The following is an 18,956-nucleotide window of genomic DNA, read 5'->3' as shown; positions in this document are numbered from 1 at the left end:
GCTCATATGATGATGATGACGATGAACTATTTGACCGGTTATGCTACATGGGGAAACGCGTTGGGTAACTAGAAGGTGACACAGGCATAGATTACAGGGTTGAGCTTGTTGAGATGGATGTGCGGGAATGCTAAAGATGAACTAGATCCTCCAAAGTAGCTTAAGAATTAGCCCTATAGGAACTAAAATGATGGAGAGCTAATTTAATTGACCTAGTTGGTCTGTGTGCTACAAGAACCTTGATTGTATGAGAAAAGAGGAAGAACTAAATGAACTTGATTGAGGTGGTCTGAATGGATGTGAAAGCTTCATCCCTTATGACATAGTATAGGGCCTTTGACTGGGTTGATAGGCAAACCCAGATTCCTAAAGCGCTTTACCTCAAATAGCAGCAACAATGCTAAGATGAAATTGATAATAAGTTATTTGAATCAGTACGTACCTGATCAATGGGCGTTTTTTCAGAAGCGGAGAACAAAAAGAAAACATCTGATTCTGTAACGTTTGATCAAACTCCAACTCATTAGTGAAGATAGCAAGTAGAAACTATTGAAATGGCTAAAAAGCATAGGCTTGCAAATTTGCATTAAAAAAAAAAAATTGCAATTTTTTAGTCCGAGGAGCTATGAAAATGGAAGAGTAGAGGATGTATGTCTGTGCATGGGGTTGGAATCTTAACAGCCCAGATCATTGACATTTTGCATCTGATCAGTGGTGTATTTGGGTTATGCTCCATCCACGATGGGCCCCGTGATTTGGATGGTCGAGAGCGCAGTGCATGTATTCCACTACCAGTGTTGGATAAGCCTCTACAGATGAGCTATCACCCTAGTCTTGAGGCATCAAAAGATAGGGTTTTTCAATAGTCTTTCATTGCTAAAATGCATTTTGAGATCTTAGAGATGATGAGCAAAACCATAAGAGGAAAATGAGCAGTAAATTCCCGAAGCATCCTCTTTCAGGAAGGGTTCTTTTTATTTGGCAGATGAAGCAAAATTCATTCAAGTTACCAAACAAGGGAGGCAACAAAGGAGAAGAAGTCTGGTCTACCAAAGCCAAAACCAAGAACCAAGATGGAAAAAATCCATTACATGATCTAAGAACTTATAACTGAAATCACAAGCTGCAATGCTTGCTAGTAAATGTGATTACCTTATAGGAGCAAATTCGGCGAACTTGGAAAATAGCTGAGATTTGAGCTGCTGAGAGATATCGGCTCGCACCGAACAAGCTTATTCAACACCTCACAATGGAAGTTGCAAGAAAATTCATAGAGCTTTGAGAGAGATGATTAGCTTAAGTCTTCATAGAAAGATCTGTCATGCCATTGCTTCCACTCTCTTTAGACTAACGAGTTTTCCTTAATTAATCGCGATTACTACTCTTAACAAATTTGGAAATCTCACTCATTACTTTGCCATTTTAGTAAATCTACAGAATCTTTAGGGGTGTTTTCTCCCCCCATAAGAACAAACTTCTCTTCTATCTGCTAGCTCAAAATAGCATGTCACAGCAGAGCGTTTCACCCGCGTTGTTGCCACGATGGGCCATGGTATAATGATGAAGGGCAACAGATAGATAAAATGAAGCGCCACCTGTACTCGCACATCGACGGTTGGCATTCATTTTTACCTTATTCTGTTGGCGTTATCCGTTACGTCAATGCGTCCACATGTTTTCGACACGTCGGTTCACATCTTGTTGGGTTCAAGATGCTGCAACTGGCCTAGGTCCAATCCATGAGCTAAGGACCCAAGTCCAAGCACAGCCCACCGGCTAAGGAATTGGGCTAGGTCAGGCTGGGACCATGGTTCATGAAGTGAGGCCTAGGTGGGCCAACCTATGGAATTTTTGAGTCAAGTCTAGAGCCAACCCATTTGTTTCGGGCCAGAAAAATCGGCCCGAAACAATCTGGGCCTGGGCCAGAGCCAGGGCCAGGGCATTCTCTTTCCTTTGTTTGCATGCACACCCATCTTTTTAATCAATTAACCCCTATTATCTACTTTTGGTAAGAGGTGTACATTGAAATAGGAGCCTAAGCAGTGGCTCCCAAAGAAACTTCCCCAAAATGACAGGGGCAATTTGGGAATAGATGCATTGTACACACACTAGAAGACGAGTACACCCTAATCGGTGTACCTCCGCTTGCCACTACGGGAATATTGGAGATTCCCGCCCGCCGGGTGGGCCACCAAAACCAGTGACGTGATCCCATCCCCATTGCCACGTGCGATCCATCACGTCAGGTGGCCCCGTCCACCAATCCCCACGTGCTCGCCTCCTTATCACGTGAGCTGCATTGCTTATCCATCCACATCAGGAGAACCTCCATCCTTAACTTTAAATACCCCACCCTGGCCCATCCCATTCCACACCCCACCACAGCCACTGGGTCAGATTCCGGCAACCCTACACATACTCAGAGAGAGAGAGAGAGAGAGAGAGAGAGAGAGAGCTTAAATACACTTATCTGAAATTTAGTGTACTTAAGCTTAATTAAGCCCACCGAGGCTTTGAATTTATACACGTATCAGGCAATGGTTTTCATTGTGGAAAAGATGGAGAAAGGCGAATTCCGGGGCAGGAAGAACTCGACAGGATTCAAGGGCATCCGAATGAGGAAATGGGGGAGATGGGTGTCTGAGATTCGGATCCCCAAGACCCGGTCTCGGATATGGCTCGGATCCTACGACACCCGGGAGAAAGCGGCCCGTGCCTATGATGCAGCGCTCTATTGCCTGCGAGGCCCAGGGGGAGATTTCAACTTCCCGGAAGAAAGGCGACCGGAATTTCCCGGTGGGATGCCACCAGTGCTCACGAAGACAGATATAAAGGCAATTGCGGCTAGGTTTGCTTGCCCAGACCGCATGACAAGGTGGGGCTGCATGGGTCCTTTGTGTACGTCCGTTTTGACGGCGAAACCCACGACATCGCCGGAATTGCCAGCTTCAGGCGAGGTGGGAAGCATATGTCGGGTTGCTAGCTCGCTTGTCGTTCCTTCCGGTGGATTTTCAGGCCCTGAGGAGTTCTCGCCTGAGAGTTTTCTGATTGGAGATCCGTACATGGTGGAGCCCGGGAACATATGGGACATCATATGAGAGGGTGTATGCATGCATGGACTGGTTCATATTCCAAATACGTATATAAGTGTAGTATACAGAATATCTGTGTATAGACTGCATGACCGTACATGTTTTTAGGTTTTTAGTTACTCTTATATACATGCATTTGCACATGCTCCATCTATTAATGTTAATATATCATTATATTGAACGTGTGGTATATTCACTTTGGGATTGACCACGTGTTTATCATCCAACGGTTGAAACAAAGCCCCGCATGGTGGCAGTGATGCTGGGCTCCACATTATATCAAAACTCTTTCAAAATATGGAACCGGTAATTGATAGTGCACCCTTTATTTTATTTTCCACATGTAACCACAGAATAGCGTAGGACAATTGAATGGTGCTGGGCAGCAGATGGGTTGGGTCCGGTTGAGTCAAGGGAGACCCGGACACAACCCATCTAAGAATTGGGTTCGGGTCAATTTTCGAACTACAATAGAAACCCATTTAAAAATATGGGTCTGGTTTGGTTAGGGTCAGGTTGAAGTTGACAGGATTCTGACCCAACCTGACCCAGACCCAACCCATTTAGGATCCGTGTCAAACTTTTGAACCAAGACGTCTAGGTCGGGTCCAATAATATCAATTTACTATTTTGTCTCATATCAAAAGGAGAAGAGATCACCCATAGTCGTTCTCTTATTCTTGCTTTTAGAACTTCTATTATCATCTTTTGCCACTGAAATTACCTGCAACCAGTTGTATATTGCAAGACCCCTTTCTTTTATTCCTTTGAAAATATTAGATGGTCCAAAAGGGCAGATGCTTGTAAAGATTAGCTGGGTCCTGGCCAGTTCTGGTAATTTTGTGATTCTTTTTTTAAAAAATGACGTTGAAAGTGGGTTGTATGCCAAGTTAACCTACAACCGGTTTTATGCAATCAGTAGAAGAGAACAGAGAAAGAAAGTGTGTGTCCATCTCAATTAAGATGGTGTGGATGTCGATTTTATAAACCAATCCTGAGAGTGACAGGTGGCAGGTGACATGACAAATGGCAAACACGTAATGCTATAAAGCTATTGAAATTATAACCATCAACGTGGTATAGTTGGTAGATAATCAACGGATGGATTTTATTATTTATGCTCTTCTTAATTGATGAACTTCATAGTCAAGGATCAATTGGGCTTAACCTACAATATGGCGTGTGGGGTCCAACGTGATGTATTCACGGCATCCAATCCGTGCATCGTTTTCTCATGTGGGCTACACCGTCTCAAATCACTCCTTAAATTAAACCTCTTTTAAGTTCCCGAGTGGTGTGGCGTTTGAATGGCCTGACTTTTTTGAGGTGCCCATTCGTGCCGGCGGGGGTCACTTCTTCAGAGCAGAATTGGACTGCATAGACAAAATGCGGTGGGCCCCACTTCTTCATAACAGAATTGGTGGGGCCCACTCAAAATCTGAAAGGGTTTTTTTTTTTTTTTAATGGTAGGTGATCCATCTCAATTGTTCGGCCCTGATGATGTTTTGGGTATGCGCATGACGTAGGATTTGGTTATCATGCACAAATAACAGCGGGGCCCACACATTGCATTATAGTTTAAGCTTCACATATGGGGAGCGGATTGGCTACTCCCCCTGCCACCAGCCAATAGCTGGTGGTCGGTGCTCTGTGGGACCCAACATGATGTATTTGTCTCATCCATGCCGTCCATCTATTTTTCCAGATCATTTTATGATATGAGATAAAAAATGAGGTATATCCAAATCTCAAGTGGAACACATTACAGGAAACAGTGTTGAATGAGCGTCGACCATTAAAAACCTTTTGGGGGCCATAAAAATTTTGGATCAATCTGATCTTTGTTTTTTCCATTCATCTGGACCTTTATGACCTAATCAACAGATTGGATTTCAAATAAACAGTACATTGGGCCTTAGGAGGATTTTAATTGTGGATATCCAATCACTATTGTTTTCCTGTGGTGTGGTCCACCTGAGATTTATATCCCTCTCATCTTTCGCATCAAACCCTAAAATGATCTTTAAAAATGGATGAACGGAATGGATTAAACACCTACATCATGGTGGGGTCCACAGAGCACCGATCACCAGCCCCGTGGTTGGTGGTCACATATGGCCTCGGATCAAATAATTTAGACACTGACACGGACCAATGTGGTAGATCATCTGAAATACCAGTTGACGGTCGTCCTTAGCTTCTTTGGGATTTGGTTCCAACCGTTGTATGGTATCCATGTCTTACACACCTGACACGTTGACAGAAAAGATGGAGCTCTATTTTACCCGCTGTAATTATCACTGATCAGTTGTTTATTTTCAAGGCTGAAAAACCCTGGAAGCTTAAGTTAAAAAAACAGGTTCACAGTTGTATAGCATACAACCGATTGTAGGGAATCCTCCCTCGACCATTGGTGAAACGTCTAGTGTTCAGCTTCTAGCCCAAGCTCCGTGGGACCTACCAAGATGTGCATGTGAAATCCATTCCGTCCATCAGCTGCATCCATCCATGTTATGTCACGGAGCCAAACATGACCTCGCTGCATAGCTCATGTGGGCCACCCCATAAGGAACAATGGGGATGTGGAAATACACCATGGAAACTTTCCACAAGCTGTGAGGCCTACTGTAGAGTGTATGTCCCATCCAATATGGTCATCAGGTGCGCCTTATCATAATGAAGGTGTAATCTAAAAAATTCTGAATTGTTTAGGTGTGATTTTACAATATTTCACATGAAATTGCCCACTCGAGTTTTGGATCTTTCTAATTTTTGACATGTACGGTGAAAACACGGTGGTGAATCTGATGGACGGATTGGATTTCTCACACATGCAAAAAGGTGGGCTCCACAGAGGAGCTGGCTACCCCACCTGTGGCAGAGGACTCCGGTCACAGCTTTACCAAGTCCAGCTAAAAAGTAATGTAACTGATATCTGTCCTTTTGTCCAGCTTGAAAGTAACACAACTGCAATAGGAATGTTATTTGATACTCTGGGAGAGTGTACTAGTTCATACACGTCCGGTCACAGATTGCATATGTGGCACCCAGTCAAGTCAAATCAAAACGTTAAAGTCATGGGAAAATGTATATGCTGGGCAAAAGAAAAATTGGAGTGAGTCAATGCTTCTTACTTCTAATAATAGAATATTTAAGTTGAATTTGGACCGTTGAAAATTTTCATTGTACCGTCCATTAGAGGTCCATCAATCAGCTAAGATATTACATCATTTGAATTTAATCTTTAGCCTTATAGTCAATCGGAAGTGGGGCTGCAATTTGGACGGTCCAATTTGAGTTGCATGTATATATTTTGTACATTTTCTTAAAGCACGCGTGTGACCATGTTCGTACATGTACGTCCAGCTACAAGTGCGGCGTGTGGGAACGGATTGGCTACTCCCCCCTGACACCAGCCAATGGCTGATGGCCGGTGCTATGTGGGCCCCACTATGATGTATGTGTTTCATCCATTCCATCCATCTGTTTTTACAGATCATTTTACGGTATGATTCCAAAAATGAGATATATCCAAATCTCAAGTGGACCACATTACAGGAAACAGTGTTGAACGAGGGTCGATCAGTAAAAACATTTTGGAGGCCATAAAAGTTTTGGATCAAGCTGATATTTGTTTTTTCTCTTCATCCGGGCCTGTATGACCTAATCAACAGATTGGATGTCAAATAAACAGTATAGTGTGCCTTAGGAGGATTTTAATGGTTGATATCCAATCACTATTTTTTTTCATGCGGTGTGGTCCAACTGACATTTATATCCCTCTCATTTTTTGGTTCAAAAAATAAAATGATCTGTAAAAATGGATGAACGGAATGGATGAAACACATACATCATGGTGGGGGACCACCAGCCACGGAGCTGGTGCCAGGGGGAGTAGCCAATCCGTTTTCTGTGTTCACATCTCTGCCCCAACACGGACTAGGATTCGTAGTGACCCCTCGAGTACCGACATCGGTACTGGAAAAGCAGTGGGCCCTACCATGGTGTATGTGTTTTATCCACGCCGTCCATCCATTTTTTCAGCTTATTTTAGGGCATGATCCGAAAATGAAGTAGATCCAAAGCTAAAATGGACCACACCACATGAAACAGTGGGGACTGAACGCCTGCCGTTGAAAACTTCTTGGAAGCGTAGAAGTTCTGAATCAAGTTGATATTTGTGTTTTATGTGACTTTGTGAACAGGTCGGATGGCTGATAAGCACCGTGGTGGGCCCTAGGAAGATTTCAACGGTGGGTGTTATTATCCCCATTGTTTCCTTTGGTGTTGCCCGTTTGAGGTTTGGATCTGCGTCATTTTTGGGCTCATGCCTTAAAATGATATGGAAAAATGGATGGACAGCGTGGATGAAACACACAATCATGGTGGGGCCCACAGAGCTTTTCCAGTACCGAGGTCGGATATGGAGGGATCACTACCGAGTCCGAATCCACCCACCACATGCTCAACGTGAATAGTTACGTAATATGATGCAGTATTACAGCTGGACCTCCAAATTTGATGATCTGGACCGTTCATTACGGTGGGCCCCATGATACATGTTCCAAGCCCCAAAAATCGCCAAGTGTTCTGGATCAAGTGTGAAATTGGCACACGTGTGAGTAGTGGTATCAACGGGCCGGATTCTGGCCAGGCTAAGATCTGTCCAAGACCCGACTCTGGACCGGGCCTTTGATGGGCCAAAACAAACGGGCTCGGCCTGGCTGGGGATGATTATGCATGTCCCTTTGTGAAAGATCTAGGCTGTTCATTTAGCGTGGTCAATCATGCATTAGACTAGATGGGCCGGGTTTAGGTTGGGCTGACGGGTCCTTATACGCAGCCCAGCTGGCACGATTAATAAAAGGACTTAAATTTTGGGCTCGGGTCGAGCCTTCGGGCCTAGTATTGCGGTCCAAACATGGCCCGAGCAGGTCAAGCCCAGCTGGCCCATTGACAGGCCTACGTGTGAGATCCATCTGGTAGGTCCCAATCTTAGGAATTCTTGTATGAAAAGTCATATCGATCTGATTATCAGGTGTGCTACATTTATGTTGCATGCAGACAACTGGTCATATTCACTTACACGTGTGGTCTGCTTGGTGATTGGATGGGCCTGATCTCTTAGGTAGAGCATCTATACAGGGAGGCCCATGTGATGAGTGGATTGGATCTCTGAGCATGTTAACGCTTTTGGTGCAGGTGTGAGCTCTCACAGAAATTGGGCAGTACCCAATCAGGCGGACCGTTCACCAGGTGGGCCTCACGGAAGAGCCTAAATCAAAGGATGAAGTTAAGAGTCCGGTCAGTATTGGCAATATTCTCAGCACACGTGCCAATGTACCGCACGTGTAACAGATTTGAGGATTTGATCAGGTGGAGCACTAACATGAACAAGCCCGGGTCCGATAAATCAGACCCGTTGACTAATCGGTTGGGCCCAGGGAAGAGAAAAGTGCATTTTAGGAGAAAAACTAGGGTCATTTTAAAATGTCCAGGTGGGTCCACCTGGGCCTTCATCGAATGTTTGATTCAACGTATAGGTGTGCCCCACCTAATTTAGGGGGCCTGATTGATCTCTTGCCCAGGGAGCCCTATTGATCAGCAGCGGCCTTACTTCACAAACGCCTGCTGCATTGCCAGTAGTCTGATCTGAGTCGAACTTGGCACAGCTCCCCTCAGTTTAGCCAGCAGCCTATTTCAATTTGAGTTCGGCTAACCCCAGTTCAGCCATTAAGTTGGTCAATTTGAGCCGAGTTTGAGCTTGAGCTTTTGAGCCAAATTCGAGTTCAAATTTTCGAATCTGAGTATTTTCTTTTTAATTTTTATATATAGGTGAGCTTTTATATATATGTAAGTTATAATTTGAGCTGAATCAAGCCGATTTATCCTAATGTTTATGGTCCTACGAAAGTCAAAACTCTCGGCAGCATTTCTTGCTTTGTTACCTTTATATATGATGCTCCTAGAAAGGTGTAGGCATATGCCTTGAAGACTAAAAATCAAGTTTTTGATGTGTTTAATTATTTTTATGCTGTGGTGAAAAGAAAAACTGGTAAAATGTTAAAGTGTATTTGCACAAATAGTAGTGGTGAATATATTAGACCATTTGAACAGTATTGCAAAGGCCATGGAATTCAACATGAGCAATCCATTCCCAAGACTCCACAACACAATGGTGTGGTAGAAATGATGAACCATACTATTGTGGAGAGAATCAAGCATATGCTTTTACATGCTAAATTGCTAAGATCATTTTGGGGAGAGGTTATGTGAACCGCGTGTTACTTAATTAATCTATCTCCTTCGACTCCTTTGAATGAAGATATTATAGAAAATGTATAGACATAGAAAGATGTTTCTTATAAGTACCTAGAGGTATTTGGTTGCCTAGTATTTGTGCATGTTTCTAAAAATGAAAGATCTAAGCTCAATAATAAGACAAAATAATGTATCTTCTTGGACTATGCATATGAAAATTTTGGCTATTGATTATAGAATTCAATTGACAAAAAGGTGATTAGAAATAGAAATGCGGTCTTTCTTGAAGACTAAACAATTGATGACTTTCAAAAAGTGTACAAGCCTCAGCCTAGTATTGAAGGCTTTATTGATGTACATCAAGTTCCTTTACCCACGATGCATGATGATGGGGGAGATATGTAAAGCCAAGAAGATATAGTTGGTAATGATATTCCTATAGGTGATGTTGAATTGGAAGAACAGGGGGAGCAGCCCCTTCAAGAAACACTAGTTGAGCATCAATTGAGAAAGTCTATTAGAGCAAGCCAATCGTCTAAGGGTACCCACCTCATAAGTATGTCATGCTTACAGATGGAGATGAACCAGAGAATTATCAAGAAACTCAAATTGATGAATATAAAGGGAAGTAACTAAGAGCTATGCAAGAGGAAATGGATTTTTCATATAAGAACCATACTTATGACTTCTGCCAAATGAAAAGAAAGTACTCAAGAACACGTGGGTATTCAGGTTAAAGATTGAAGAGAATAGCTCATGGCAAATGTATAAGGAAATGTTGGTTATGAATGGATTTGGGAAAAGAAAAAAGTCATTAACTTTGATGAGATTTTTTCACTTGTGGTAAAGATGTCATTCATACGAGTTGCATTGGGTTTAGTTGCAAGCATGAATCTAGAGATTGAGCAGCTAGAAGTCAAAACAACATTCCTTCATGGTGATTTGGAGAAAGAGATATATGGAGTAGATAGAAGGTTTCGAAGTCAAATGTAAAGAGCAAATAGTTTGCAAGTTGAATAAGAGCCTCTATGAGTTAAAACAGGCTCTACGGCAGTGGTATAAAAAGTTTGATTCATTTATGATGGATAATATGTATAGGAGAACCGCTTCAAAACATTGTGTATTTATTAATAAATTTTCTGATAGTGATTTTATTATACTTTTGCTATATATTGATGATATGTTGATTGTTGGCCAAGATATTTACAAAATTGATTGGATGAAAAATGAGTTAAGCAAGTCTTTTACCATGAAGTACTTAAGACCCGTAAAACAAATTTTAATTATAAAGATCTCTCTTGATAGGAAAGTCAACAAGCTTTAATTATCCCAAAAAATGTACATTGAAAAAGTACTTGATAGGTTTCAATAGACAAAGCAAAACATGCCAGTTCTCTATTTGTAGGTCACTTTAAGTTAAATAGTGAGTAAAGTCCTTCAAGTGAGAAAGAAAAAGAAGAAATAAAGAAAATTTCATTTGCATTAGTAGTTGGAAGTTTGATGCGTGCTATGCACGAGACCCGACTTCGCACACGCAGTATGTGTTGTTAGTAAATTTCTCGCAAATCTTAGCAAAGAGCATTGGGAAACAGTAAATAGATCATCATATATCTTAGGATTTCGTCCAAGATGTGTTTATGCCTTGGAGGTGGTAAACCTATGTTAGAAGGCGACATGGATACGGATACGACAGAAGACATTGACTCCAAGAAGTCTACATCGAGGTACATTCTTACTTTTGCAAGTGGAGTGGTGTCGTAGTAGTCCAAGTTGTAAAAAAGTGTGGCCTTATCTAGTATAAAATCTATGTATATTGCAGTGACAAAAGCTTGCAAGGAAATGTTGTGAATTAAAATTTTTTTTGAAGAACTTACTTGATACAAGATTATTATATTGTTTATTGTGACAGTAAAAGTGCCATCCACCTTAGTAAAAAATTTAGATATCCATTTGAAATCTAAGCACATAAATGTTAAGTATCATTGAATTCGAAATGCTCTTGAAAAAAAAATTGTTACAACTTGAGAAGATCAATATCAATAAAAATGGATTAAATATGATGACCAAAGCTTTGCCTAAAGAAAAACATAAGTTTTGTAAAAACATGACAACTTTGGGCATAGTGGAACCCTCCTCATGAGTTGAGAGGGGGAGATTGTTGGGCGTCCATCCTCATGTGGAGGTGGGACACACATGTGTGGGCTTAAGTAGCCTTTTATCACATGTGTGCGGGGGTATGTTGGTCTTTTAACCAATCTAGTAAAATGAGAGAAAATTGGCTCTTTTGCATTAAGAGAGTTAGAGTAACCCAAAAAGAAAATGAGTTTTTCTTTCTTTAAAAAATGAGAAAAATAAGAAAATAGAATTTTATAAAAGAAAAAGATCAAGAATCTTCTACCATTGAAATCTTTGTATGTGAGTTGGTAAGGTTCATACATAATATTGGTTTCTTTAATTGTCTTCTCAAAAGGTTGTGTTGACGATTTTCTACGATCTCTTGTTAGTGAGAAATTCATTCATTTTATTATTGTGTGTAATTCACCTTTATGTGATGTATTTTGGATATGTAAAAGAAATCTCTTCATAATTGTACTTGTATCATTTTTATTATAACGGATTTATACTAGATCTTATAGTTTTTCCCATTACATCACAGTTTTTTATACATAAAAAATCTTGACGTCTCTTGCATGCTGCATGTTTGATAATTTACTTGTTTGTGTTAAAAGTAATTTTCACCCTTTAAATCTTTTATATTGTTAATCACATTGATTTACACATAAAAATAAAAAGTGTGTGGTTTACCAACACCCATTTTCATACCAATTGATTGGATGGCTAATATCATTTGATCAAGGTGACTTTTGAGAGGGATGAGAGATCAAAGGTAAACCTACATCATAGATGGTCCTGATCAATGATCAGACTTTGCTAATAATCAATATGGACTTAAGCACCAGATCTTGGCCAGTAATGCCCATGCTTAGCCTGTTGCCCTGAAAGTCATTCCAACACATGCCAAGATTCAACCCACTCGCTGGGACAAAAATGTAGGGCCCCCCAACTTGGGTTGGGTCAACCCGAACCCAACTGACCTAACCCAAGTTCAGGTCAGTTGTCTGGGTCCTCAGATTAGGTTGCGGTTGGAACCCTCCACCCGACCCAACCTTACAAAAATAGGTCATTTCGCTCATCCTGCGGTCCAGATGTGTGCATAGATAATGTACAGTTACAAGGTGTTTGATGAAAGTTCCACGTTAATACAATTGTATGGCCCACCATATAAGTGGATCTACATAAATGTATGCATTTTATGAAATTTGATGGGAGTAATCCTCCACCGTACGCATGAAATTCCTCGGACAACAAACCAACCGCATCTACTCAATCACACAAAAAACCCCTCCCTTCCGTTACCGTCATATCCGTTCAGATTAACTCTATAGAGAGGGAACTGATATGATAGGGCCACTCTCTCACCGTCCACGTGTTAGCCTAAACCGTTGATCCAGACCATGCACCTAAGTGGACCTTACCATAGATGGCTCATGCCAAAAACTGACTGTTCCATACAATCAATCAACGGTTGCAAATCATGGCTAGGATTGTCCTATTAGTGGGGTCCACCATCTACCCTTTAATGTGGAAGGACAGGAAGATAGCTGATCCCTCTGGTAGTGTTTTATCCATGCCGTCCATCTGTTTTTTCAGCTCATTTTAGGGCATGATGCAAAAAAAGAGGCAGATCCAAATTTCAAGCGGACCACACCACCGTAAACAGTGGTGATTGAATCCTGCCGTTGAAAACATATTGAGAGCCACAGGAAGTTTTGGATCAAGTTGGTATTTGTGTTTTCCCTTCATCCAGGTTCATGTGACTTTATGAACAGGTTGGATGGCAAATAAACATGTGATGAACCCTAGGAACATTTCAACGGTGGATGTCATTAACCCCATTGCTTCCTTTGGTGTGGTCCATTTGAACTTTGGATCTGCCTCATTTTTTTTTATCTCATCCCTAAAATGAGCTTCCAAAATGGATGGATGGCTAGATAAAACACATACATAATGGTGGGGGTCCACAGAGCTTTTCCAGTAACAGAATTCTGTTTGGAGGGGTTACTACCGAATCCTACTCCCACTCTATCATGTTACTTACGTCATTACACTTATATAACTAATGTAACACTATTGTTATATGTAAGATAACCATCTACGTGCAATAACTGGTTCTTGTGCTCTTTTATTATATCTATATTTAAATTTTAATTATTTATATTTAATATAATTTCCATGGCCGGCAAGCAAGAGTTCCTCTCGCCGGAGATCGTTAACCGGGGCGTGGAGGGATCGGGACCATACACGGGCTCCTTGAGTTTCTCTGTGAGGGTCCGACGAGGCATGCCGGATTTTCTAAACTCTGTTAACCTAAAATATGTGAAGCTTGGATACCATTATCTTGTTAGTCATGGACTTTATTTCTTCACCGTGCCGATTCTGGTGCTGATTTTCGCTGCCGAGATCGGGAAGCTGACACTGGGAGATGTGGGGTCCAGATATGACACGACGGATGTCGTCTTTGCTTCGGGGTTGTTGGTTTTGATTGTGTATGTTTATCATGATCTAAGCCCGAGGTCGACTTACTTACTTGATTTTGCTTGTTATCGGCCGCCTAAGGAGCTTAAGGTAATTAATTAATTATAATTTATTCTATTAATGCTATATCTTTTTCATACTTATAAAATATGTTTTGTGAAATTTTTAATTCGTTTGTTATGATCTTGAGTACACAGAAACGGTGGAAAGAGCTTAATTAAGGGTATGTTTGGATGAGGCATATTTATATTTTTTTGAACAAAGGCTTTTTCTTTCTGCAATTATATATATATATATATATATATATATATATATATATATATATATATATATATATATATATATATATATATATATATATATATATATATAAGATAGCGATACTGGGTGGCACTTTCTTTATCTCTAATCCTTACTTGTGACAATGTGTCCCACTTGAGCACAATCCAAACTGTCCATTAAGGGGTCATTTAGATACAAGAAAAGTAGTCTTTTGCATAAGCAATCTAGGCCATGTTGCCTTGAATTACCTATCAAGCTCATAGTGTGTTGGACTAGAGCAAAGATGGAAGAGATCAGGAATTTTTTCAGAGAACCAAACCATTTAATTATTTCATAGGTTTCCCATTTTGAATGGGGGATACCGATAAAAAAACAAATTCCCATATTGAATATTTTAAACTTTGATTGTATAAGGGTTACAAAGATTGTTCTGTTCAAAGCAAAAGAGAAATTACAAAAGGGTAAAAATAATCCAACTAGAACTTCTATTTGTTAATTACTTTCTACCATAAAAGGTAAAACTCATTGTATAAATGGTTTAGATCATTGAAAGATGACCCAAATTCAAAGGCTAAAGTCCTAACGTAGTCGTTCCATACATTAGGATGCATTCAAGCAAACCTCATGAAATGTGACACATGTAGGGAACATAAGATGATGCTTTGTAAACGTTCCCAACATCGTGTAGACCGTCAGATCTTGAGGGCTCACCTTCCGCACTTCCCAACAAACACATGTAGCGTTTATGTTGTAGGTGCATGTATAACATGGCATAAATAAGGCACTTCAAAATTGAGTGTGGCACATGTAACACTTGAACATGCAATTCTATACATTTGGCACATGTAGTACACATGCATGGAATATTATAATCAACATGCACTCGATTAGTGTTAAGCATTTCTCACTTTGTTCTAATTTTTTATAATTAAAAAAATTACTATCCCTACTAATGGTCAAATTATATATATATATATCTTCAGTTTCTGTGTATAAATGGATTTGACAAATTATATAAATCTTAAGCAGAACACAACTTTCCTTAGAGTCATGTGATACAATCCTAACTGAAAAACTACAATATAATTTTGAGTGTCCAATATATAGTAGTTATATATAGTAGTTAGGTATCTCTCATAGGTTAAGTTTTTATGAAAGAATATACAAAACAAAAGGCCATACAGCTTGAGGCTGCTTTTGGTTGCACCAATTTAGAATAATCATGATATTTGTTACAACCAAACGCTGCCCATGTAATTTAAACCGTTTGTGTTTCGCTTCTTTTTTATGATTTTATGTATGAAAGATGCTATGTTCAAGTGCATTATGCTTTGCAAAGGAAATTCTGTCTTATTATTACTGTCCTATATATAGTAACTAAAGGCAGATCCTTAATCAAAGATCCTTAATCAAAAACCTTACTCACGCCAAATGCACCAAAGATCCGGGCCGCCAGTAAGGAAGACCCCACCATGGATTTGATAGTTTCCAAAAGATTGGGCAAGTCGAGCAATCATAACCATTTATTTCGAGAAAAATATGAACAGAGGAAACAACTATCCATAATCATTGGACAAATCAGCAGTTATGATCGTTGGATCATCATCCTGATTGCCTACTACAGAGAAATACCTATAAGTCACAACTGGAGAGTGGAAACAACAAGAACGAGATTTCAATGTTGTTGGCACAGAAGAGGAGCATTGATGGTGTTATTGTTTGATGATTGATTTTGCTCTCATATATGCAGATTACAAAATCTGAATTCATTGAGCTCGGAAAAAAATCCGGCAACTTCAACGACGCCGCTATCGACTTCCAGCAATGGGTTCTCAAGAACTCTGGGATTGGCGATGAGTCGTACATGCCAAGATCAGTGTTTGTCCCTGGGAAAAAGATCACTCTCAAGGAAGGCCGAGAAGAGGCGGCAACAGTCATGTTCGGGGCCATTGATGACCTTCTAGCAGCCACCAGGGTACGACCCAAAGACATAAGGATCCTCATAGTGAATTGTGGCATCCTAAACACTACCCCATCGCTCTCGGCGATGGTGATAAATCACTACAAGCTAAGGCAGGACATTCATAGCTTCAACCTTGGGGGAATGGGCTGCGCGGCAGGAGTGATTGCCATTGATCTAGCGAAAGACCTCCTCAATGCGCATCCAGGCACATATGCACTAGTGGTGAGCACCGAGATCGTGGCATTCACTTGGTATGCAGGTAATGACATCGACATGCTTCTTCCAAATTGCTTCTTTCGGATGGGAGCGGCAGCAATGTTGCTCTCCAACCGCCGTCTTGACCGTTGGCGCTCCAAGTATGAACTCAAGCAGGTAAATTTTCATAGGGATGAAACTAGGACAATCTACACCAAAGCCTGTCCAGGAACATCTAAAAATCTAAGGATTCCAGCCCAGACCGACTGTAGCTGGAGCCCATTTGGATAGGAATTAGAACCAACCCAGGTGAGCCACCAGTGGTTTAAGACTCAGCCACTCACCCCAAATCGTACTGGTATTGAGTCAACTAGCAACTCACCCAAGTTGGGGGTGACTCTTGGTGTCAAACCATATCAGTTCCAACCGAGTCCGAGTCGACTCAGACAAGCTACCCAAGTTTGCTATAGTGGAGAAACTCGACAACCCCCCAAACACTTTTTGAGTTCTGAGTCAACATTTCGCTGCACCATATCATCACAATATCATCCTGAGATTTTCAAATTTTCAGCGGATATTAAGTAAATAAATATTTTTAATTTCGGGCAAAACTTGCCCAATGTCCTGAGAAAAACCTTAAAATTTGAAGATCTCTCAAGAAATTTTAGGTGAGGATGATTTGTGAGTGTGCTTAAAATCTAACATCACAGTAATGGTGGAAGGAATCAAAATTGGTTCAAAATGTTGGATTTTTTTTTTTTTTCAAATCATATATTGGAATGCGTTGGGATTCCCATCCATCATCCTTAGCCAATGGGAGATGCATATAACTATCGGTCAGGTGCATGCCATGTACATACAATTTCTTGCCATAACCTTATCATGAGTGTGCCGCTTTCGACAGCTTGTTCGCACTCACAAAGGCATGGACAGCCGCAGCTTCCGGTGCATCCACCAAAGAGAGGATTGCCAAGGGAGGAAAGGCCTTTCAGTGAACGGCGACTTGCTTGAAGTGGGGGGCGAGGCGCTTAAGACCAACATCACCACCCTGGGCCCGCTTGTCCTCCCGGTCTCAGAACAGCTCATCTTCTTCAAGGCATTGCTCTTCAAGAAGAGAAAAACCAAGCCATACATCCCAGACTACAAGCTTGCATTTGAACATGTGTGCATATTGGCTTCCAGCAAAAGGGTACTAGATGAGTTACAAAAGAATCTCGAGCTGACTGAGGAGTACATGGAAGCATCAAGGAGGACACTGGAGAGGTTTGGGAATACTTCAAGCAGTAGTGTGTGGTATGAGCTGGCATACCTGGAGGCCAATGGGAAAATCAAGGGTGGGGATAGAGTGTGGCAGCTTGCATTTGGGTCTGGATTCAAATGCAATAGTGTTGTGTGGAAGGCCCTGAGGAGTGTTGGGAGGCCAAAGAGGAGCCCATGGATAGGGGATCCTGCATAGAACATGTAGAGGTTTGCCAATCCCACATGCGTTCCCGCGCTACCGCATGTGAGGAAGTGGGACATGGGTGCTTAGATCCAAGGCACCCATTAGGTGGGTCCCACAATGTAGATGCTCTGGCTCAAAGTCAGTCCTGTGTAAGTGATCAGGTAGCCCACATTTTACAAAAATGGATGACTAAAGAAAACTTGGCTGAGTGCTGCTTACATATGCTTTGCGTGATGAATGGAACAACCTGGTTTTTGCCCTGGGCATCTACACTGTGGGACCCATCTGATGGGCAGCTTGAATCCCACACAAGCATGTCATGTTGGCAAGTGTGGTGGCATCCCTATACATGGGTGTGGGATTATCAAACCTCTACATATACATACATATACACTATCTTAATCTGATGATAATTTATGTTGCTTGAACTATAGTAATAAGATTGCTGGAAACGAAGAGCCATAAGTTCAATGAAACTTTTCTCTGTTTCCTTGGGCTAAAAACGGTAATAATAGTTTGGATTGTAACAAAGAAAAATAAAAGTGATAAAACAGTGAAAGGTTTCATATGACTTATTTTCTCAGGCCTTGTAAATTTAGGTGGGGGCATTTTGGAAATAAACGGATGTATGTATAGGGCCGGCAAGGTTTTTCTTGGACTAAAATGCATAAATATTTAAACATGTGATGTTTCAAAGCTAGAGGTGGTATTTTGGAAATGAATTGTATAAACAGGATGGAGAGTCTGCATTTAAGAGGAAACTAACTTATCCTTCACCTGTGGATATGCATGGCATCTTTGGGAGGTTAAAATGCTGATCTGATGAACCACACCGTTGATTGAACATGCGCAAAAATAAATAACCCTCCCAAATGCGTCTATCTGCAGGCCATCCATCCATCAGAGGATTAGGAGTTTCCCATGAGGCTATTAACAGGTGAGGCCATTGTGGGAAGGGTATTTAGCCCTCTTTCTCCTCAATTCAGTGCCCAAAAGCTGCACCAGTAGAACTAGGATCTTCCCATGACAGTAGTTTTTGAGCAACTGTCCACCAAAGATATGGCTCACCAGATCAACGCTTCTGATCACCCTAGAAGTTTCATGGGTACTTGTGTATAGGTGA

At 41.1% G+C, this 18,956-nt stretch overlaps 2 protein-coding genes across 2 annotated transcripts; both read left to right on the top strand.

Annotated features, from left to right (window-relative positions):
* Positions 1-2,537: 2,537 nt before the first annotated feature.
* Positions 2,538-3,098, top strand: LOC131256259 (ethylene-responsive transcription factor ERF015-like). The gene has a single exon (XM_058257248.1). It carries the CDS (start codon positions 2,538-2,540, stop codon positions 3,096-3,098), a length of 561 nt encoding a protein of 186 aa, XP_058113231.1.
* A 10,481-nt stretch (positions 3,099-13,579) lies between these two features.
* Positions 13,580-17,845, top strand: LOC131256258 (3-ketoacyl-CoA synthase 10-like). Its single transcript, XM_058257247.1, has 3 exons — positions 13,580-14,039; positions 15,982-16,566; positions 17,294-17,845. Exons 1-3 carry the CDS (start codon positions 13,647-13,649, stop codon positions 17,843-17,845), a joined length of 1,530 nt encoding a protein of 509 aa, XP_058113230.1. The 5' UTR covers positions 13,580-13,646.
* The last annotated feature ends 1,111 nt before the right edge of the window (positions 17,846-18,956 follow it).

This window comes from Magnolia sinica, chromosome 9 (assembly GCF_029962835.1).
Source record: "Magnolia sinica isolate HGM2019 chromosome 9, MsV1, whole genome shotgun sequence".
Taxonomy (NCBI): domain Eukaryota; kingdom Viridiplantae; phylum Streptophyta; class Magnoliopsida; order Magnoliales; family Magnoliaceae; genus Magnolia; species Magnolia sinica.
Note: the sequence above shows the minus strand (reverse complement) of the source record. Positions and strands in the feature narration are given on the sequence as shown.

Coding starts and splice junctions, on each gene's coding strand:
- LOC131256259 (XM_058257248.1), top strand. CDS start 2,538: ATGGTTTTCATTGTGGAAAAGATGGAGAAAGGCGAATTCCGGGGCAGG.
- LOC131256258 (XM_058257247.1), top strand. CDS start 13,647: ATGGCCGGCAAGCAAGAGTTCCTCTCGCCGGAGATCGTTAACCGGGGC. Junction 14,040..15,981: donor GGCCGCCTAAGGAGCTTAAG/GTAATTAATTAA, acceptor TCATATATGCAG/ATTACAAAATCTGAATTCAT. Junction 16,567..17,293: donor CCAAGTATGAACTCAAGCAG/GTAAATTTTCAT, acceptor CGCTTTCGACAG/CTTGTTCGCACTCACAAAGG.